The sequence below is a fragment of the Hippocampus bargibanti genome, linkage group LG01 (genome assembly GCF_051943395.1).
Source record: "Hippocampus bargibanti isolate YZ-2025 linkage group LG01, ASM5194339v1, whole genome shotgun sequence".
Taxonomy (NCBI): domain Eukaryota; kingdom Metazoa; phylum Chordata; class Actinopteri; order Syngnathiformes; family Syngnathidae; genus Hippocampus; species Hippocampus bargibanti.
In genome coordinates, this window is record NC_142734.1 from 35,759,554 (window position 1) to 35,783,470 (window position 23,917).

The 23,917-nt window shown below is 39.9% G+C and overlaps 1 protein-coding gene across 3 annotated transcripts in view; it reads left to right on the forward strand.

The window, feature by feature from the left end:
• The first annotated feature begins 452 nt into the window (after positions 1-452).
• Positions 453-23,917, forward strand: part of sema3g (semaphorin 3G) — a 37,535-nt gene continuing 14,070 nt past the window's right edge. For 2 of the 3 annotated variants that reach the window (XM_089014050.1, XM_089014060.1), the window contains exons 1-4: positions 453-847; positions 12,246-12,406; positions 16,124-16,186; positions 20,211-20,330. In XM_089014050.1, the coding sequence (XP_088870176.1) occupies positions 745-847; positions 12,246-12,406; positions 16,124-16,186; positions 20,211-20,330 (447 nt within the window). In that variant the 5' untranslated portion in view covers positions 453-744. The remainder of the gene's footprint in view (positions 848-12,245; positions 12,407-16,123; positions 16,187-20,210; positions 20,331-23,917) is intronic. The other variant, XM_089014068.1, reaches the window with a different exon arrangement.

Genomic DNA, 23,917 nt, shown 5'->3' on the forward strand with positions numbered 1-23,917 from the left:
TTACTGGAATGACAGGTTTGTTACAAGAAAAAGTCTGTTATTTATGACATAAGAACATTTTACACGTTGGGAGTGATTTTTACAAGCAACATGCATGTTCACATGCTTGATTTGTATCCTCGGGCCATATAAAATGATGTGGCGGGCCAGATCTGGTCCTGGGGGCTTCAGTTCGACATCTGTGGTGTAGAAAATGAATGCTCGGATGGCCACCATGAACGAAAACACTGCATTGCACTGAAATTGTTTTTGCAACAAACAAACACAAGCACACATACTGTTTGGGAATTGGAATGCTGCTTTCATTCAAGAGTTGAGTCCACTCTGCAGTTGTGCAGAGAAAGAGAGAGAGAGGGCGAGAGAGAGGAAGAGAGAGAGACGGAGAGTGCGAAAAGGGGGTAGGGAGAGAGGCGTGGTGCTTCTTTCTTGGCTCCTAACATACTTCTCCTCTCTTCTGGTGCACATGTGTTGGAAGCATTGAGGAAGTGCAGAGTCGTCCTGACCCAAGCGAGTCAGTCCATCAGTGCGCCCACAGAGACGCACGCACCAACTGCTCAAATCCAGCATCTGCTGCATCAACAGCCTTTATTTTGGGACACTAAAACTCCTCATGTGGATTCTTCAGGATACAAGGAACGAACATTCCCTGCTTTACATTCTTGGGATTTTCAGTCTGATGCTGTAGAGGGCAGGTTAAAATTAAGGAGTCAGTCTCGCCTTAAGACGGAGGTTTCATTGGCAAGAATGGCGGGATTTACTCCCATTTTTATTCTCTTGGCACTCTTTGCCACTTGCATCTCATCCAGCAGCAAGTCAAATGTGCCGCGCCTCAGACTCTCCTATAAAGGTACATCCATCCGTCCGTCCGTCCGTCCGTCGTGCTGCGCTACTGTCAGTATTACAAATTATAATCTTTATTGCATGAAAATTGAGGATTTTAAGGTCAATTTGAGGGGCTGTTGAATGGTGTGTTTGCATATGTTATGATTCAATGCGGTCATTCCCAACCATTGCACCATCAGGGATAATCAGGCCTTCTGTGAGAAATTATCCAATTTGATTCAGTTAGTTTGGAAATGATTTATTGACTCCAGATAATGTGTGTTTTTTTCATATGTCTAAAGACAACAATGTATGGCAGAATATTTAACTGCTGTTCCGCTAAATAGTAGGGTCCTGTTAATGTCCTGTTAAATATGTGCCTTCCCTAAATAAAGGGTTGGGAAAACTTTTAATGTGCATTTTTGGCTTCTGTTTTGAGGGCTTCCTGCAGCGGTGCCTTTACTGTACAGGTTAAAAAGGGGGCTGCGTTCTTGTGGGATGAGAGCCGGAGGTGATTTGGCGCAGGTTTGCACAACTGCGTGATGGGATTATGTCATGATTAGAATTTATTCACAGCGGTGCGCAAACACCCATGGAGGATGTTGGCTAGATTAATGAAGTGTGATCAGGGACTGTAAAATCAGCTACCAAGCGCATGTCTTCCATGTTAGCGACTATTTTCCAGTCTTGTTGTCTTAATGGAAGTTCACTGAGTCAAATATGATTTTGCTGCAAATGCTCAAATGCAATTTTACGCGTGCAAAAGTGCGAGTCAATGCTGAGATTTAGTAGGCCGACTTGTGTGTCTGCTGAGTATTAAGCGTTCAACGTCTCGATATCAATATTCAGTTCCAACAAATGGGAATTGTTTTGGCGAATGCAATTCTGGTATTTGACAGAGTAAAATTTGGTAACCGATTAATTTCTTGAATAAAAAAAAAAGTAATACATTAAATGTTTTTTTTAAGTTACTGAACTCTTACGACAGCAATTACAGGCAGAATATTTGAATGGTCACTCAACCCGGAAGTAACACATACTCTATTATTGTCTGTGTTTTTATATTACGTGTTGTATTGGATATTGATTATTTTATGTTCAATGTTCTGTCCTTGAGAGTTTTGAAAGACGCTTATAAATGAAATTGATGATGATTATTTTTCCGGTATTTCTATAAACTTTACAAATTGTATACATTTGTCCCGTCCAGCATAAAAATAATCACATTTTGGGCAAACTTCGGAGGGTGGGGGGTTATTTGAATGTCATTTTCATCGTATTGTGAAGTAATGTTCATGTTTTAAAAGAAAAGGGCAATCCGAAAAAAAAACACAATTGCAGATTTGCCCAATTTTAAAATAGCTCAAGCGATTAATCGGTTGGGCTCTAGTCAAAAGGTCTCATTCCTGAACAGCTATACTTTTTTCGGGTACATTTTTGTTTGAATGTTGAGCATGTGGTGTTTTTGTTCCACAAATTCATGTGAATGCTCCAAGATAACAAACATTTCTGTGGTGCAGCAAAAATATGGATAAAGCATTCATAGCGCTGTTGTTGGAAATACCAGAGAGCAAACATTTTGAACTCTTTCAACAGTAGCCAAAATGGAACTGTATAGTGCCACTTAGCAGTTTTTTTGACGACGATACTAGTGCAGCGTGTTCTACCGGAAACAAATTCCTTGTGTGTTCTACATACTTGGCAATAAAGATGATTCTGATTCTGATTTTTTTTACATTGACCAAAGGCCATTATGTGGCCTTTGGTCAGAATCAAGTATTTTCACTGTGCCGTTCTGAACCTTTTTAGGTTTGTTGTCTGAATCCTCAAATTGAAGTTTCAAAATCACATCATCATCATCTATCTATCATGTGACATTTTTTTGCAGTCAGGACTTTTTAGTTTGACATTTCGCAGCCCCTTTTCATAAAGCTTGGACAAGTTTGGCGTGGCAGAACAGTGATTGAAGTTGAGCGAGAAAAGGCCTCGCAGGTGCAACATGTGCTGACCTCCCTAATGGACATGATTTCACACACACATTCCACGTGTAGCTCACTTTTCACTTCCTGTTTGGTATAATGGCCAGCTGTCCATGCATTGTATGCAACCTATGAATCACTTTGTCCTGTTTTTTGCATCTAATCTGAACTCGCTTTTTGGCCCTGACTCATTTTATCTGTCTCATGATAAGCTCGCAAACGATGGTGCATGTGTGTGCTTGTTTGTTTTCAAGGGCTGTTGACTCTGTTGTTGCCAAGCTGAACTCATTGTTTGCTTCCAGTCAGGACAGAGTGGGCGTGTAAAGTTTTGATCTGCGATACATATCGTGCAGGATTTCCTTTCGTTCCATGCCATGATTTTGGGAGAACAGTCACGTCGCCTTCCTGTTGAAGGAATATAGAGGAAATAACTTGCCCGTGGATTTTATTCATAAATATTATATATTTTTTCGGGGATGACTAGAATGAAAGCAGTTCAGGACAGACATGAGCATTTCTGTCACTTTCTTGAAAACATGACATTACCTATTCACTATTAGTTCTGTTGCATTACCCAGACCAGGGCTGAATTTGGTGACTTGAGTCTCGTGTTAGTCACCTTGGCAGCCAAGCGGTAATTGATTGCCAGCATATTTAAAGGACAACCCACGTCTCCGGACAAGTTGTGTCCATCATTTGTAAAATGGCTTCAAATGACTTCTACTGAGCGTATTTTACAAAGATTCCACCGCATATTAAAGCTATATTTTACCTTTTAAGACTCGCACTGAATATTCAGGAAGTCTTGTTTTTGAGTTGGTGACGAGTCCTCACCCTACGTCACTGAAGGAACGCCCCGGACCGAAAAAAAGGACACATTGTAGCAGTCCTTCCATCACATCAATGCATTTTGCTGTACTTTATTTGGTCTGAAAATTTCGTGTAGCACCAAAAAGAGGCAGAAGAGGGCAACAAAGCTCGGTGTAAGGAATTAATCAGCCTGTGGAAACGGGGCGGGGGGGGGGGGGGATTGTAAATAACTAGGCCTTCACTTGGGAGTCTTTAAATTATTGCCCGGGGTGTCAAATAACTTTGCATGCTTCCGGTTCACAAATAATAAATAACTCATCGTAGAAGTAATGTGTTTTGACATTAACTTTGAGGGCATAGGAAAAAAAAATGTGGCTAAGGTTATTATTTTTTTTTTTTTGGGGGGGGGGGGGGGGGGGGGACTCTCGCTTTCAATTGGGCATGAACAGCTTTTTCCTGCATTCTGGAATTTTATTTACCGTATTTTCTGGTGTATCAGGCACACCAAAAAGACTTGATTTTCTTCACAAGATGACCCTGCGCCTTATACGCAGGTGCGCTTCATATGTGAATTAATTTTTAGCCACAACAGGTCGCGCTACTACTGTCGGGAGCAATCATTTAAAAGTAGTGTGCCACATCAGTCTCTACATTCTAAGTCTCTCGTGCCTTATAGTATTTGGAAAGCCTTTATATATTTATATATTATATTTGGGAAACTGTTTGCATTCATTGAGGGTGCGCCAAATACTCCGGTGCGCCTTAAACATCGGAAAATCCTTTTTTTCCTCGCAAGGTTCTTGCAGAATCATGAAGAACTTCCCGCTTATAACATTGTTATTACTAGATAAATGCTTCCTTGGGTTTTGACCTTTAACACCGCAGGTTAGGCACTTTTAATAATTTCCGTCCAACTGGAGTCTGTTGGGGTCAGTGAGACCTTCTTGAATCACATACGTCTGTTCAATCCTTTTTCTTTCCTCACCTCTAGAGGAAGGAGTCCGTCCCTCAAAGCCCCCTCTACCTCCTACCCTCTTCCTCATTCTCATGACAACCAGGAATAGCCCACAGGGTGTTTGTATTCCCGGGAGGATTAGGAAGTAATTTAGCGACAGGAAAAGGTGTCATTATCTCATTTCTATCAATTAGCGTACAGAGGGGGTTGAAACAGGAAGAAAAGAGTTATGCTGCAGTAAACCTGCAGTCTTTAGAGTTTGTCATCCAAATCCAGAGTCACAAAGACATTTAAATTCACATGGAATGTCATTTCTAGCACTTAGCGGCCAAAGCAATAGGGAAACAAAAAAAAAGAAGAGAAAAACAGGCTGTTTCGTGCTATTGCGGGTGTGAACACAGCTGATTGGTTTCACTGCCAATCACTCCCGTCATTCACTTTACAGTGAATCCTTCATGCAAAAGGTGTGCTGATAGTGATCGTAGAAGAAGATAGTGAGATATTTGACTCCTAAAGCATGTCAAGGCATACAAAGTAAACATATAAGAACCTGCAGGCAGACTTCCAACGGGTTGGCTCTTCAAATCACACGTCCGTGAAATGGAAACTTTGAGACCGCCTTGCAACCCACTCGATTGCCCTCCTTTGACCTGGCCAGCCAGATAATTTCCTAAATACAAAATAAAGATGAGATTATTATTGTTAATATATTCAAGGATTTGATTTCCGCATGCTTATCTCAAATTCACGAATGAAGTACAGTGAGACCTCAACTTACGAACTTAATTGGTTCCCAGACAGAGTGTGTAAGGCGAAAAGTGTGTATCTAAAAAAAAACGTTCCCATAGGAAACCATTAAAATGGGAATAATCCATTCCCGGGTTTCCATAAAATATACTTTTCAACTAAATAAGCCTTAAAACTACACACAACATACCTTATTCTCTGTATAATAAATGTGCTATTGTATTGTGATGAAAGAAATACACTGCATTGTATCATAAAGTCACGTTATTTGCATTTGTGATGGTCATTAATGGCTTGATGGAATGGCGGAGGTCGAAGGTCAAACGGAATTGCTGTTTGGAAAGAGAGGCACATTACATGAGGACTGTAATTAAAGAAATAAACTCTGCTGTAAAATAAAGTTTTATTTACCTTTTTGATGGTCGTTGATGGCTTATGGAAGGAGAGTCACCTTCCAGAAGGACTGTTGGTAACTTAACCTCTGGTGCTGTTCCGCCGAAGATCACTCGGCTAGCCGTGGTGGGTGTGTATTATGAAAATAGTGCTTATTATAAGGTTTAATTTTCAGAAATTTGAAGTTTGTAAGATGAAAAGTGTGTAAGATAAGGTGTTTGTAAGTTGAGGTCTCACTGTACATGTATGATCACATCCACCATTTTTTAATTCCACTATGTGCAGTTGTTTTCATGAAACCTTTTGGCACAGTTAAACGTTTCAGTCTTCTGATAATTTCCACATGCATACAATACTTTGTTTTTATCTTTTCACCCCCCCTTCAATTTTTCTGCTATAGATTGAACAATTCCCCATTAAAGGCTTTCTGATTCTAATTCTGAGCTCAGAATCTGTTTGCCTGCAACGTGTCCAAATTCAAATCAGATGACTCGCTGCTCCAGCACAATTAATTCCAACGGGTTTAAACTTTAGTCTAATTTCAGCCACTAAATTATCCAATACGCTCGGTAGCGCACGTCAAAGGAAACACTGTCAAAACCCCAAACCCAAATTGAAGCAAATTCCTCAAGAGGCACACGAGGCTCGCGTTGGCATGGAAATTAGGATATGGTAGCTTTAATGCGTGAGCGCAACCTCTTCAATTCTAGAGCGCACTGTCTCACGAGGGAGTAATGTGAACGTGACTTATATACCGCCTTATTCAGATGCTTCGTTTTCCCACAAGTGTACAAAATAGTTAGCAATCTTAACAACAATTCGTGGACCTTGCTTTAATTCTGGATGTGTTTATAATCCTCCAGGGAAATCTAGCAAAGGCGCCGTGGCAATCTCACATCATGCTGCTCTTTGTGTCCATTATTTGTCTTTCCTCTCCGGACAACCTGCCAACTTCTTTTATTCATTTCTCCTCTGTCTATTTGAAGACACACACACACACACACACACACACACACACACACACACACACACACACACACACACACACACACACACACACACACACACACACACACACACACACACACGCACGCATGCACACGCACACACACACATTCCTGTTTCAATGGTTTTGTGAGGTCCTGACAACCCCAAATAAGGAGTGAGGACCACCGTTGCTAATAAGTTTAGAGACGAACTAGCGTTACATTTGAACACTAAATGTCACCCCATTTCCCACTTTAACTTCTTTAAAAACAAAGCAATAAAAAGTGGACTTGAAACTGAAATAACAGCAGGAGTGTGTTTTCTGAATGGCTACATTCACAGTCCTCACCCTTGTAATGAATTTGGTTAAAATATCATTTTATCTTTTGTCGTATGAACTTTACACACACAGTGAGTAAAAAGTGTGTGTATCCAAGTGAAATGAAAATACACACCAAAGAATCATTTTGGGTGAATTTGTGAAGACCTTTCTGAAACTTTAACAGATGCATATATAGACTCTCTAGAAGCCTTTAGAATGAAAAACTTGTGATGAGCGGCCTAAAGGTCCTCACTTGTCAAAAATGTCCTCACTATGTATGGTATAAAATGTTAGTGGTCCTCACAAGACTAGTCATACAAACACACGCGTACACATACACACACGCACGCACGCACATACACACACACACACACACACACACACACACACACACACACACACACACACACACACACACACACACACACACACGCACACACACAGTCTGTCTTATACAATATTCACTTTGTTTTCAGCAAAGCAGGGGGTCACTTGAAAACAGAAGCGCTCTCACCATCGTCCTTTTTTGGAAGCAGATCGCATTAGTTGTGAGAGTCAAGAGTTCTGTTAGTTTTGTCTCCCCCGCCTGTGAATGAATTAACGTGTTTGCTCTATTGGCATGGCCCACAAACCGATACAAAGTGGAGAGTTGTTTGTTCTTAACCCAGCGGGTGTGAGAGCTTGCCGGAACTGACTATATTGTGGCAGCCATTTTTGTCCTTGAGCCCTTTTATTGTTTTCTTACTTTCACTATTCTTTTTCATCAGCCTTTCACTTTTTTTTCCTCTTCGTCAATGAACGCTTGGTTTGCCAGCAGGAAGCGCACATTTCGTTGTCCATGTGCATATGTGCAAATCAAATGTGAAGGGGAAAATAATCGAAAGAAATTTCAAGTTTGCAGGCTGACAACTGATGTGACTTAAAGAAGACGTGGATGTGTGTGAGCGATTTGCATGCATTTTATATTTTACCGTCATGCAGGTTTGCATAAAATTCACATGTGCTTCCCCTTCACTTTAGCCTTCACATGTGCGCGTGTATATTTTGCTCTGCAGCTTCACACACTTTAGGATCGTGCCAATGGCCAATTTGTACACGGCAGATGTCAGCATGAGATTTGAAAAATGAACCTTTTCACTCCCGCAGCAAATCCCCCCCAAAAAAAAGTGCATTTCTGACAAGCATCTGCTTTGTATCATTTTGTGGAAACCTATAGCCAGGGAATTAATCCGGTTTCCATGAGATGATACTCCCAACCAGTAGAAATGTTTTCCTTATGTCTAATCAGAGTTAATGACGCTGGAAAAAAAATACAAGAGCATTGAGAGATTTCAGACAACCACCAAGATTTAAACATTGAGCAACGTGTATGTGTGTGCGTGTGTATGTGTATGCGCTCGTGTGCATGTGTTTATTTCAAGGCAAAATAATAACAATAGCAATAATAAATAATCAATAATAATAATAATAATAAAAAAGGCCTATTATACAGTAATAATAATAATAATAATAATAATAATATAATAATAATAATAATAACAACTATTATTAGAAACAACATAATTATTATTTCAACAACACCAATAATAATAATAATAATAATAATAATAATAATAATAATAAGTATAAGTATAAGTATAAGAGAGTAGTAAGTTTGGCCAAAACAAACATACGAATCAGTCCTCTGAAGACGGAGGACACTGATTCGCTGTGGCGCGAACCCTTGAAGCGAAAAGAAGAAAGGAAAAATTATTATTGTTATTATTATTATTATTATTATTATTATTATTATTATTATTATTATTATTACAGTAAAGTCTCGTTATATAGATATCGGATATATCGATAGCCCCGGTTATATCGATACTATTTCTATGCACGCACGGAGAAAATTACATGCAAACAGGGTCAGATATATCGATAGTCCCGGTTATATCGATATTTTTTCGGACTCCCTTGAATATCGATATAACGACACTTTACTGTATTATTATTATTATTATTATTAATACTATTATCCTGGTGGACCAGTGCTTAGCGTGTGGACTTCACAGTCCAGAGGTAGCGGGTTCGATTCTAGCTCTGGCTTTCCTTTGTTTCCTGAGTTTGCATATTCTGCCCACCTCCGTGGGGGTTATCTCTGGGCACTCCGGTTTTCTCTCACATTCCAAAATCATCCATGGTAGGCTTTTTGAACACTCAAAATTGTCCATTTGTGTGCTTGTTCGTCTCTGTGCGCCCTGTGATTAGCTGGAAACCAGTTCAAGGTGTCCTTTGCTTACTGCCCGAAAACAGCTGGGATATTCTTCAGCATGCTCGGAGACCCTAGTGAGGGTAAAACGGATACAAAAGGGATGGAAGGATGGACATTAACCCCAGATCACAAGCCTTCTTTTGAGGTCCACTGCGTGATGCTAGTTAGTGGATCAATGAAAAAAATCTATTTAAGGATCAACCTGCTAGGGTGAGTTACAAAAGAAGACAGTTCATTAAAAACAAAAAACCAAATACACTTCTGCAGAACAAATGTGCAGTAGTCAGGTTTATGCCACCAGATTTCCCAGTAAATCAGAACACTTCCATATGTCTGAAAATAAACGTCTCAAACATTTTGGCGAGACTGTTTTCTGCGGGACCATGCAAGACTCGCATCAGCATTCCTTTGAAGCTCTTATTAGAAGGTCAAATACAGTAACATGTTGACAGTTCTGCAATCCACAGTCACTCAAAAAAGGAACAAAGAGACCAACACATGCATGTGTAGTTGACAATCACCAGATCTATGAATTTTCAAACTGTCCAAGAAAATCTAGAGAGGCAAAGAATCTATACTTTAAAATGCGGTGGCAAAAGTGAGCAGTAAAATGCATTCTTATCATACTCCAGTAAGTCATCTTTCAACTGTTCACATTATTGTTCCAAACTAAGAAACCAAAATGGGAGGGCGGTCGTGAATAGAAGGCAAAAAGTCACGTGTTATTTGGATTTGACACAACCCAGCACATGCAGGTCTTACGTTGACTATGAGGACCACTGAAAACAAATCCTTGACTGACCTTTGAAGTGGCCAAGTCGAGCTTTGACACATCCTCAGAAACCAGGCACTCTTATATGTCACTTTTGCTTTGTCGCGGTATTCGGCGGGCAACTGAGGAACATTGAAGACAGATGTAGAGTTCTCCCTCAGATTCTTTGAGGAACCCTGCATACAGGCCAAAGAATATCACAGGAATGACTACACCAGTGGCAACGTTGAAATTGACAGATGGGGAGAGCCAAGGGACGAAACCCAAGACATATTTGACCATTAAACTGCTTTGAGATGGGACAAATAAAAGCAGAAATGTCCATTAAATTCAGTCCTGTGATTGACAGGTGATCACTCCCAGGTTGTTCCCAAAGTCATCCTTTCAGTGATCCAGAGCAGAATAGGTGGCAAAGAAAATGGAAAGGGATTTGTTTTGCTTTTTTTGTCTGCAAAGCTCCACTGATAGACATGGTGTCAAAGAAGATATTTGGCCCCTATGGTTCAATCAGTCAGTCCTCCACTGAGTGGCGAGGGACGACTTGTTCAAAGTGAGTTTTGTGTGTATGTGTATCATCCGAGTGATGAGAGATCGTTGGAAAGCTGATCAGTCCAAAGACTCTGAGGATTTTGCATTCCAATGACAGCTTCTCTCTTTGTGCTGCGTGCGTGAGAGTGTCAATAAAGCTCTATGTTGCTTTCTTTGCGAAGGCAGTAGTTTGGATCACGTTGGATTATACAAACAAATGTATTAGACGTGTAAAAATGCATGAATCAATGATCAGTCAATGGAGTGCTCTACTATAATGTATTTTTGTGGTTTGGTACCATTGCACTATGCAGATTGCATTTTATGGTATGAATGGATCAATTATGGATCGGCTTGTTTGGATTGATTTGTTTTCTCTATTCATCACTTCTGTATTCCATGATTACAATGCAATAGAGGTGAGTTCTGCAATCACTTATTTTTCCAAATATGACCCCAGTGACAGTTTTTCCCACAATTTAATGGGGACACAGTGGGATGTTTGCAATACATTAAATGTTGGTTGCATGGGATTCTTTTAAATTTTAGTCAAAGAAATAAATTGGGATATTTTAGCGGGTGTGTGTATGTGTGTGTGTGCGTACGCATATCGTGGGAGTACGATTCAGAGGAAACGCCCAAGTCTAGTTGAACTTGAGTTCAACTTGCAATCTGCCACTCCTGCTGAGTTTTTGCAACAACCTTTTAGACTTTAAATCTGCTGCCAGATTGGGTCAAGGGTAACCAGGTGCGTAAACTCTTCTGCAACCCCTCCAATAGATAAGTGAATATGTGGGAGCCTCTAATCTGTATTGGGTGTCATGTACATTTTTTTCTTTCACTTTACCCAGCATGATTTAGTATTATTGGATGTAAAGTGCAAGCTCGATGTTATTCCTACAGTGGGAGTTATGTTTCCTGGTCTTGGTTCAGTGGCTCCCCCCCTGTTTTTGGGAGGGAGGGGGGGAGGATTTACTGCAGGGCAAGGAACCAAATTTGGTCAATTCAATGTTATTAATTTAGAGGACAACCGGACAAGTTGTGTCCATAATTTGTAAAATGGCTTCAAATGACTTCTACTGAGCGTATTTTACAAAGATTCCATCGCATATAGCTAGATTTTACCTTTTAAGACTCGTGCTGAATATTCCGGAAGTCTTGTTTTTGAGTTGGTGACGAGTCCGTACTTGACGTCACTGAAGGAACGCCCCTGACCGAAAAAAAAAGGACACATCGTAGCAGTCCTTCCATCACGTCAATGCTTGTTTGGTCTGAAAACCTCGTGTTGCACCAGAAAAAGCCAGAAGAGGGTGTCCAAACTCTTTGATTGAGCATGACTCAGACTCAATCTTAGTGTTATTATTATGTGCTTTCAATTGTCTTTATTCCTAATTTATTGTTTTATTGTTGTATATATATTTAACTAAACAGGCCAAAATTACAAAAAGTGGAAGTTTAGAATTTTGTTGATATTTTCATTTATTTTCATTTCACTTTTTCGATTGAGTTTACTTTTATGGTTTACAGTTGTTTAAGAACTGTTGGCTATTGAGTGACGTTAGCTAGCACATGTTAGTACCGATTTGTGACATGTTCATTACTACTGTAAAAAAAAGGCAATTGTAATCTGGTACTTTACAATGTGGTCATCTGACTGATTTTTCTTGCTTATGCAGATCTACTTTCAACCAACCGGTCTTCCATCTTCAATGGACATCATGGCCAACTCTCGCTCTCAACTGTCTATCTGGATGAGTACCGCGACCGTCTCTTCCTGGGGGGCAAAGATGTCATGTACTCTCTCCTCCTGGGACCAGGCAGGAGTGAGTCTAAAGAGGTAACCTTCCAATTACTCGATTACACACTTGATAATAAAGTAAAATACACGCCAGCCGTATTATGACTTCCCTTGTGAAACCATTGAATGGATTGGAGCTCTTTTATTAGGCAATAACAACCGCTTCATTATTTGGTCAGTTTATCTTTGATCAATATCATGCCGAGATTTGAAACATGATACATGAGTTTGTGCTAACAGATCTACGATGAAAACGAAACCCAACCCAAAAAAGATGATGATTACGTTAAATGGAACGGCTGGGTTTCTTTTTCCAGACGCCATCCCCATCCCAATTTTGGCATTTCTCTATGCTTGGCCTTCTCCAATGTGGAATCAATTAACGTACAAAAAATGTTTAATTTTGAAACTCAAATTCTTCAATATTCATCTTGGGATCAACTGCCGTGTTTATGTCACCGCAAGGGCACATTGGGGGCAGGGGAGGGGGGAATTTGCAAATTTAATTCCTAATTCCAATGGCCCAATATACAGACAGGCATGTCCTCAACAATTATTAGGAAATAGTACATTGAGACCAAGATCTTTATCTTGATTCTTGTGTCAGTGGGACACTCTTTCGAAACAAGATATATTACACATCTTGGTTTCATTTGAAGTTGGGAAGGCCTCGTATTGTTATCAGTCCTCAAAATGTAGAAGAGTTCTTACACCTGTGCTTTACTGCATGTGGCGTATTTCACATCTTAGTGGGGATGGAAGAGTTGAACTCTAAAGTTCAACTTTCTCTACTTGTTTATCCACTCGAGTCCATAAATCCCTGCAATATTTTGAACGCAATGGTCGACGAGTGATGCGAAACAACAATGAATGAAAAAAAAAAATACAACCGCATGGAAATGACTTATTTGCTCAACCAACCAGACGACCACCAGAAGAAGTTTATGTCACCTGTACAGTATAGTGTGGCATTTCTGAAAACAGTGGTTTTCGGTATCTTTGCCAAAGAAAAAGCATTTGTAGGATAACGTTACGATCATGAAATCAATATAAGACACAATGCAACATGGTACTTGACTGAACTATGATGTATACATTGACGTAAACACTTATTTGAGCAGAACAATACGACAACTTTTCTTTCACTTTAGACACATTCAAATTTTTATCTTTTTATTTCGTCAATTCATCTCATTGGGTCAATAACGCAAAGTGTGCTTGCACAAACGAAACTAATCTGTTTTGTGTAAAAAAAAAAAAAACAATTTTCCCCATGGATCAAATCACCAATGTTTGGAAAGAGGTAGTGCGTCGACCGCAAGTCCTTGGTTTCCATTCATAATTACAGCAATAAGTAAAATAAACATCAATTGAGCTGTCTTTACCGTTTGAAAAAATAAATGTTGGTTTGGAGACCATATATATCATGACTGCATGTTTTATATTAAAGCGACACACTTAAATCTGTGGTTCCTCACGGTCAACATTTCTGAGCTTGGATCTCGGCTCTGACCTTTTCTGTGTTGAGTTTCGATGTTTCTTGCTTCCTCTCTCATCCCCAAATTTGAGAAAATACATTTCCCATAAGTGTGAATGTGAGTGTCAATGTTCCATGTTGTACTTGAGCTCCTTCCCAAAGATTAGCTAGACTAGGCTCCAGTTTCCGACAACCGTAATGGGTGGATGTTTGCAAGTTGAAGTGAGATGAGTCATTCCGTAATTAGACAGAGAAAAAGTGGGCACCACGTCAGGGATGGAGAATGTCTGACTCGCAATCAAGCGTTTTGGGGTTCAAATTTGGGCTGACATCGTCCGGTTTGGGCTTTGCATTTTTTTCCCATATTCCAAAAATCTGAATAACACACAATAACAGCTATAGTAGTGACTGCAGTTGCGTTGTGCATCCACTAGATGAAGCTATGCTAGAGGGAATACAACGCAATTCACCTTTATTTAATTAGAGCTTTTCAAACTGCTGCAGCTGTAACAAAGTGCATAACAGAACATTTAAAATACTACGTTCAAGAAATCAGAATATTGATCTATATGTAAGCTTTTGAATGCTTAGAATTGAATGCTTTTAGGTGTGGTCTACACTGCGGAAAGTGTGTTGGATGGATTATGGATAAGGAAAGTCAACTGATCCAAGACCACGGATAAAACAGCTAGCATTTAAGCAATGGTTTGTGTCAGAAGAGTGAATGTCATGAAATACAAGCACGGCTTATCCAAGTTCCTCTGTTGAACAACTTGATTGAGTGCACTGGTGCTTTTTGTTAAAACTCCACGTTATTTCAGCATCTGGCTCAAGAACAAAGATTGTGGCTCTTAATGGTTTTGGCTCAAAGAGATGGTTTTGGTTGCCAAATATCAGGATAAGGTTGAAAAGAGCAAAAGGAGAAGTGTTTGACTGTCCTTCGCTGCTCAACTGTTTTAAGCTCTCGACAGATTCAACACAATAACTGCGATCAAAGGACAGACACTTGGAACGGATGTCGGAGGATGGATTCGCATTGAGAGACCTTGTGGTGACATTTTGAGAGCTAAACAGGAAGGACCTTGAATGACTGGTGGAGGTCAGCCATATATCTCACAGGGTGGAGATCTCTGACAACAGCAAGAAGCCAAAGGAACTGTGCCAGATCTGAACTAGTCCAACTCACATTTAAAGACTGCATCTCCTATTTGTCCAAAATTGTCTCCATGAAAAATAATAGAATGACAAATGTTGAGTTCCGGGGTCAAATTGCCACTATTTTAAACCTTTCGTAAAACTACGAGAAAGATTGGAAATGACATGATGAAACCCAGTTACTCACTGTGTAAATTTATGAACTCAGAAATACAAGGAAAATTCAGCTTGTAGGCAGTGGTATACATATATGTACGGTCGAACCTCATTAAAAAGGGTCGAGGGACATCACGAATTTGGACAGTCTGACGGTAGTTCGTTGAAACCTTAACCAATAAAATGTCAGCCAATTATGATGTATAATACAGTATCAGCACTTATAGATTTACAAACAAACACGTAATACCATCATGTCGAAGTTCTCAAGACACACTGAAACTGGACTTCTCACCCATTAATGACCCCATTTGAGCATTTTGAAAAACAAAAAAAAATCATTTGCCTGACACCCTCCAAACCAACACAATCGTCTTGTCGTGCGGATCAAGACTGTTTATGGTCTTCCCCCGGGTTCTTATGTGTCTGTTCGTAAAAACAAAGCCAGTTAGAAGAAACTGCAGGATTTCACAGCCCAGTAAAGGTCAATATTGAGACAGCTTTCATCTTTGGGGAAAATCTGAAATCCGATGTTTTTTATTATCATAGTCAGAAAGTATTTTGCGTCCAAATGTTACCTGTGAGATTAATGTGAGATTCACATTTGTGTGGTTTTAGGTTTTCACTAATGAGGCAGTGTTGGAAGCTAATGTAACCCTTGCCATGAAAGCAATATCATAGCAGTGATAATATTTCCATATTTAATGTACAACCCCCAAAGGGTGCATAGTCAATGAGGGAGGCAACTTTCTGGTTCATAGAGGAAAACTGACTTGTGCTATTATCACTCGAGCACTGTTCCATAATTGATGTGGCGCATACAAGAAAATAAAGACAGAATGATCCATTTATGAATTTCTAGTCTTAACACATGTTGATCTTTTCCCCCTCAATTATGATCACATGGTCCAAAGTCAACGTAACCAATTGAATAAGACCCATTGTCCTTGTGTCATGTCTCCTCACAGATCTATTGGCCCCCATTGCCAGGTAACCGAGAAGACTGCATTCAAAGGGGGAAGGAGCCGCAGGTATGTCATTACCGTTTCATAATGTCTGTCGTCGCGGGCTAACGGTGTGAACACGTGACATTGAAAAGAAACACTATCTGCTGAGTGGAGATTGTATTCATTGATTAATTGACTACGTAAATTATGGCTACCGTTGAATTTGTGGATTGTTTATTACCATGGTGACATGTACAGTATACGTTCACATCCGTACTGTTCAATACATTAAAAAGCAAATCGTGGTGTCAGTTTGTTCCAAACGTGAACAAATTGGTTGTCGAACAGCATCCAACATTAACATATGTTCGACCCTCGAGGTTTCATTACCTAGGGCGAAACTTTTAGTAGAAGTTCCTACTAAATTCTCATGATAATTTCTGTTTATTATACAAAGTCCATATATGTTTGGCAGAGATGTATGACTGCGCAGATGCTGTCCTTCGTCTCCTCGCTGTGTGTTGAGTTTCTTTGTCAAAGCTGATGGATGATTGCGGTCTTTCGACGAAGAGAAAGACAGCAAGGACCCTAACTTCCACACACCTTTAATCTCATTTACTTGCTATCTGCTTGTGTTGAACCTAACTTGACTTTGACAAAAAGGGAAAATGGTGGATAAGGTTAGAGGTCTTCACATTGTTTCTATGTGTGGAAAACAAATGCCTCGCTGACATGTAGACAATGTTTAGTTTCAATCATTCTGTTGGGAAAAACAAAAACATGCCTTTGACTCACTTGGTGAAAAAATTGGAGAGCATGGAGGGTGGTCTATGTTCTTGCCAATCATTGACAACCTTCCTTCTAGAGACAGTTGTCCACAAACATTTTAATGATATTCTCCCGCCCATGAGCCGGTCGACCTTCATATTAATCAATTCAAGCTTAAAGGACAACAGACCCCTATTTATTGTTTCCTACCTGACATCAGAAAAACGTTTTATAGCATTTAAAAGACCCAAAACACCAATAAAAATGACTAAAAGTGTCCAAAAACGACTTCAAAATGAGACCGGAAATGGCCTGTTTCAGAAGGTCACGCCCCCTTGTTCGTGACGTCACGCCAAGACGTCTTGCCTTGCTCGAGAATCAAAACAATGGCTTCAGATTAGGAGAAGTTGCTTTCTTGTTACTCATCCAGTTATAAATATGATTCAAATACTTCTGAAGAGGAAAGCATAAATGTTTGCAATCGATCAAAGGAGTCCTCCCATATCAATTCGAGCCGTCAATGACAGCAATGTAGCACCCAGAAAATGCAGAAGATGGTGCCCAAGCTACGTTGGAAATGGGCTGATTTGTCTGCTGGGAATTTGTGTTAACTAGTATCAAATAGTAGTCTTGGTGCAACACACAACGTTATTTATGTGTTGTCCTTCTAATTTCGCCATCAACACGGATCAACACAAAGTTTTCCGACCAAACAAAGTACCACGAGATGCATTGTGTGTCGCTTTCTCGGTCAACGGCGTTCCAAACATGACGTCACGTGGGGATCGTCATCAACTCGAAAACAAGACTTCCTGAATATTCAGCGCGTGTCTTAAAACGTAAACCATAGCTATATGCGATGGAATCTTTTTAAAATACGCTCAGTAGAAATCATTTGAAGTGATTTTATAAATTATGGACACAACTTGTTGGAGGCGTCGGTTGTCCTTTAAACAAAGATTTATCTTCAACTAGGCAGTGACTGAAGACAATAATAATTCTCATCTTCATTCACCCAATGCTGCTTTTCACCATCTTAAGCCACAAATGCTGGCATGAGATAAGAGGAAGCACACCATACCCACTTCTGCCAACGATGAACTTTTGTTCATGGCGTTGAACCTCTTATCCAAAATCATGTCCAACTCTAGACTGTGATTTCTCGCCGTCCTCAAATGTCAAAGCTGTACTTGAAAGAACAGTAAGGATGAAGCGATAAAATAATTGGTTTGAATTACGAGAGACCAGGAACGCCTGACATGTACAGTGTATAAGACCCAGTTCAAACCTTTTGAGTACTTTCCTGGCTGTTTTTAGTACATTTGGAGGGAAAAAAATGATCTCTTCTGCTTCATTTAGTATCATTACTAAATGGTTTGACTGGTCAAGGACCTGGAGCAGAGAGTAGACCTGGTAAGCCCATGCAGCTGTGGAAGTGCTTCCACATTCGTCTTTGATCATGTTCATCCGTTGTGACCGTTTGGCTGTCACATGGTGCGTGCGTGCATGTGTGTGTATGCGCTCTTGACTGATGTCAGTCCGCACGAGGGGGAAAACCACAGACCTGGGAGTACAAATGATTTGTGCCTATATTAAGTTAAGTTGGTCTCAACAGAGCTCCCGCTAACTGCTAACAGCTGTTAGCAACGAGCCGTCCATCCAGCCGGGAAAACTTGTTTACAACACATGTCAATGAATATTTAAAAATGTTGACGAATGATGTGAAAAGTCTGTTTTTATTTGAATCTTTCGTAGATTGTTGTCATTCTACGTGTTTCTTCGTTTGATATTTTCATTATGTTGGTGTTGAAGCCTAACTATTTGTCTCACAGCGGATTTAGTTAAGAGGTGTGTTTGCGATTGAAAAGCTATGCATCAGTTGAAGCGGAAGTTTTAGATTATCACCAATGTGTCATGTTACGTGGTATTGATAAGGCCAGGAGATATTTGATATGTAAGATGTGGCATGCAGATCATGTTTTCTGTAAATGGCGTTTCTTCCTTGCATGTGAGACACACATGACCCTAATGTCAGTGATTTTCTCTTAAATTTATTTCATTATGTGAAAATTGACACGGAAATGTCCAGAGTTTGAGACCTTCTTCAGCCCCGTTCCACATCAAATTAATTTATGCCTATTTTCCAATTCTGGAAACATTCGTGTTAAGGCTACTGTCGCTGTGAAATAAAAATACTGAGGAAAAAGAAATCTTTTTAACTTTCTTTATGACCTCAATAAAGGCCACCCAGATATAAAAACCCGCAAACCAAAGCATTGAGCGTTGGCCTATTTTATTTTCAACATTTTATCCCACTGGAGGCCACACAGAGCTCGGTGCCTTTTGTATGATTTGTTTTGTCTGTGTTTCTCAAGTATATTGTTGAATAAGTGAAAAGTAGCTCAGTTGTCTCTCTTGATATAACCCTCGACTAGACTAGTAAAAATAACAACAATCATAAATGGCAACTAACTACTGATTGAAAATGTATACTTGGTTAAGACTTGATTAGGAAGAAAAGGAAAATCTTAAATGGACAAAATTTGTCATAGATATGGAAACACTTTACAATAAGGATGGAAGATTTTAAAAAGTTATTGTTTTGAGGTCAACAGGTTTTATTTGTGCCATTAAGTTATGTATTGAAAGGACAACCGACGCCTCCGGACAAGTTGTGTCCATAATTTGTAAAATCACTTCAAATGACTTCTACTGATCGTATTTTACAAAGATTCCACCGCATATAGCTATATTTTACGTTTTAAGACTCGCGCTGAATATTCAGGAAGTCTTGTTTTCAAGTTGGTGACGATTCCTGACGTGACGTCACGTCAGGAACACCCCTGACCAAGAAAACCACACACAATGCATTCTGGGTACTTTGTTTGGTCTGAAAACATCGTGTTGATGGCGAAATTAGAAGGAAACACATGAATAACGCGATGGTGAATCGTTGTGTGTTGCACCAAGACGACTATTTGATACTAGTTGACACAACATTGACACAGCCCATTTCCAACGGAGCTCGGGTGCCATCTTGTGCATTTTCCGGGAGCTACATTGGAGTCCAGACGCCTCAAAATGACACGGAAGGACTTCTTTAATCGATTGCAAACATGTATGCTTTCCTCTTCAGAACTATTTGAATCATATTCATAACTGGATGTTTACTGTTTAGGGCAGTAGACATGACATTTGGACGATAGCAACCCCATTTCTCGCTGTGCTTGATTGATGCAATATAATAATGTACGTATGTAATTTGTGAGAGCGAGAAAACTCAAGAGCAGAAAAAGTATGCAGACAATCTCAGTCAATGTTTTTTTTCTGTATTTTGCAGACGGAGTGTGCCAACTTTGTGCGCCTCTTGCAGCCATACAACCGTACTCACCTCCTGGCTTGTGGCACTGGTGCATTCCATCCTATGTGCAGTTTCATCTATGTGGGCCACAGAGGAGAGGTAAGCAACACGCACACACACACACACACACACACACACACACACAAACACACACGCGCGCATACACCAACATGTCAGTTTTCTGACGAAGCTTCTTGGATAAGAGACTAAACGTCCGACACCTTCAAAGAAGTACAGATGACGGCTGAAGAAACCGTTTCATCGATGGACCATTCATGTACGACTGAGAGCCTACACAGACGGATTCAAAACTTTTTTACTTTTCTTTTGTCCCTTGCGCTAACAATTCAGCTTGATGGGAATCTGGAACTATCCTCCCCCTCAATGCCAAACAAAAGACAAGAATGGATGAATGAGAGCCATTAAGATAGTTGTGGACTTTGCCATGACAGTCTAATGTGGCCCAGCGGGAGGCAGTCAAAGTGGGCACGAGGACAGTGGAAAATGGCTAAACGTCCACAAAGTAGAAACATAACTTTGTGGTGGGAAAGTGCCCAACTTTTAGTGGTGTGGGTTTCCAGTAGAGCGTGTGGATTTCGTTGCTACGCTCACTGTGTGTGTTCTCATCGGTGCCATATATTCGGCCCTACTCTCAACATGTCTTTCTCACTCCATCCAAGTACGATGTCACCTCCAGCCATTCAAAGTCCTCCTCTGATTGCTTACATTAAAGTACAATCTGCTGTGAGTGTTGCCAAACTCATGCTGGGATGCTGACACAAGGACAAACCAGCCAAGTTGGGCCGGGATCACTCACACTCATTCGATTTACGCATACAACACTACCTCTTTTCGTTTTTGTGACTTGTCACAACATACAGTTCTTTTATTTATTCATATTCTTAAGTCTTTATAGACCACTGTCCTGTTTTCTTTTATTAAAAACACAAAAGAAAAACGTTTTTTGGTGTGTCTTAACACATTATGCTGCATAAATTACATGTATGATTTTGCTTTCTCAAAATGGCCGCATTTGTCCAGTGTAAATCAGTATAATTCATTTCATGCGATTCTTTTTACGCTGATGTGTTCTTTGTTTGTTTATTTATTTGATTAGTTAGTTTGTTAACTGGTTAGTTACTAAGTAAGATGTTAATCAATTAATTAGTTATGTAATGTAATTTGTAATTAGTTAGTTGGTTAGCTGGTTAGTCAGCTGGTCCATTAACTAACTCGTTAGCTAGCTAGTTGGTTATTTAGTTCGGTGCTTCGTTGGCCAATTATTAGATTATGCTGTTTTTGTGTTTCACGTATCCTTGGGTTTTTCTTAAATTGACTGCAAAAAGTGCCAAAGGCATTCTGTATTGACACAGATTTTGTTTGCGCCAAGAAACGCAAGAAATATCCATTAGCCAAATAACAGTTTAGCTCAGCATCGAGTAGTCGGTCTGATCACACCCTCCCATGGGGAGCGGGTTCGTTTATTTAACCAGTCGTTAACTGGTGTAAAATACACACCAGAATGTTTGCCTGACCTCTCTGAAGAGAACTGAAGCTAGCAGCGATCCAACTGGATCCTGGGTGGGATGAACTTTAGCCTCCCAAGGTGTTTCATCTCTGTTCGGGTCAGACTTACATGTACATGTTTTGTCTTTCTCATGGAATCTTTCTCTTTGTGGTGAGCCGGCGTTTTCTCCTTAGATGCTGAGGCACTGTTCTGACGTTAGCTTGTCAGTGGTGACTGGCTACGGGCGAGCTTTACTATGGCTCCATTTTAATTGGTTATACTGCTTTTTTAAACATAATAATTAAAACAATAAATCTGTATTTAAAATCTTAAAGATTGAAGATAGTGACTTAGTGTCCAAAGCAATATGGTTTACGTGAAAATAAACTGCTGCAGGAATATATGAAGTAGACACAGACACAGGCGCAGTCTAAATAATGTATTGTGTAAATAGTATTTACCATTTCATTTTGTAAATAGTCTGATATAGTTTACAATTCCATGTCGACTTTGCCTGATTTTATTTTCTTCAGGTAGTCGAAACACTCGATCTACCTTCACGTTTTCCTTTGAAGTTTTGCTTTAAAAAAAATTCTGTACTCTGTCTTTTATTGGAAAAGACAGCAATGTTTATACAAGCATTTAAAGGTTAAATTGGAGAAATAGCCTCCAGTACTTTTACTTTAGTTAAGAAGGCAGACAGTGTACCATTGTTTGACTGGGCCGTCAGAATTCAACGCAATGTCACTGTCATCTGATCCAAATGTTTGACTTTAACCGTCATGTTTTTTAAAATCAGGTGTAGGGCTTCTAAAATTGGACTCAGTTCCACCTGAGGGCATCATATAACAACTAGTGTGTGTGTGCGTGTGTGTGTGTGTGTGTGTGTGTGTGTGTGTGTGTGTGTGTGTGTGTGTGTGTGTGTGTGTGTGTGTGTGCGTATGTGGACGTCAGCAATCACTTGTTTAAATGATAGTGGTGGTCCGAGATATGCTGTGCTTGGCAAAGAAGTAAACGTCAATTTTTTTAGCCCCTCAGCACTTGAAAGTGTTTGTATTGGCGGGGTTAACTCAAATGCAATCAGCTGCACCATTTCTCTGTGTGAAAGTCATATGATGCGTTATAACACTCACACACTAACGTGAATTTTTGGGAACCTGAGAATAAATGTTATGAGGAGAGAAGTTGGTGTCAGAATTTTTGTTATTCCACACTTGGGTGGCTTTTCTCAGATTTTCTCCCATGTTCCTAAATCCATGCAAGTTGATTGGCGGAGCGAAAGACACAGTTGAATAATGAATAGAGAGTGTAAGAAGGAATGGGCGGTTAATCCTAAATTTTTTTGGTCTTTCGTTGGCATCACTAGTTGACGCTCTGATCTCCTTTTTCTGTATTGAATTCATTGAAAAATTCCACTGCATTGCTACACATTAATGTCATGCTATTTACATCGACACCACAATACGATTTACATAATTTAGGCTGTCAACACAAGCCATCCAAAACGTACTCTGGTGAAGTGAACTGGTTGAAATGTGGCTGCTTGAGGCATTCCAGAAAACTGAGGTTAGCACCGCGACTTGGCAATGTGTTTTGTCATGCTGTTGTAAGGGACAAATCAGTGGACTCCAACTTTGCCAAAATGTAATAATATGTGGTCTGTTACCTATATTATACACTGTATAAAGTAAATGTACTTCAATTGGTAAATTTCCATTATTTTTATAGAGCAGACTTCGATGTCATCATGTGGTCTGTGAATAGTCCGGAGTGGAGGACCCACCCTTCCATTAACAATAGTCCATTGTCTGTCTAATGAACAGAGGGTGAGACACTCACAGTTCATTCGAAGGACACTTCAATCAATAACGTGGGCTTGTATCAAACATGAGAGCAAGGCCGTATGTCCTGTCACCATCCTTTTTCTTCTCTTCCTCGACAACGTGAATTCATTGGACTTGAAATCGGTCACGCCTAGGCAGCACAAATGACAAGTGATAATGGCTGAAGAACAAACACAATGTCGAAGTTGGAGAGGATAGTGGAAACCATAATTTAACAACTTCAGTCGTGCGGTGGTGCAGAATGCTGCCCGCCGCTGCGAGTGGCTATTTGTGAAAGTTAAAATAATCATGTGACAAAGAGACTGTACGAAGGGCATTTGTTAAACGAAGTAGAG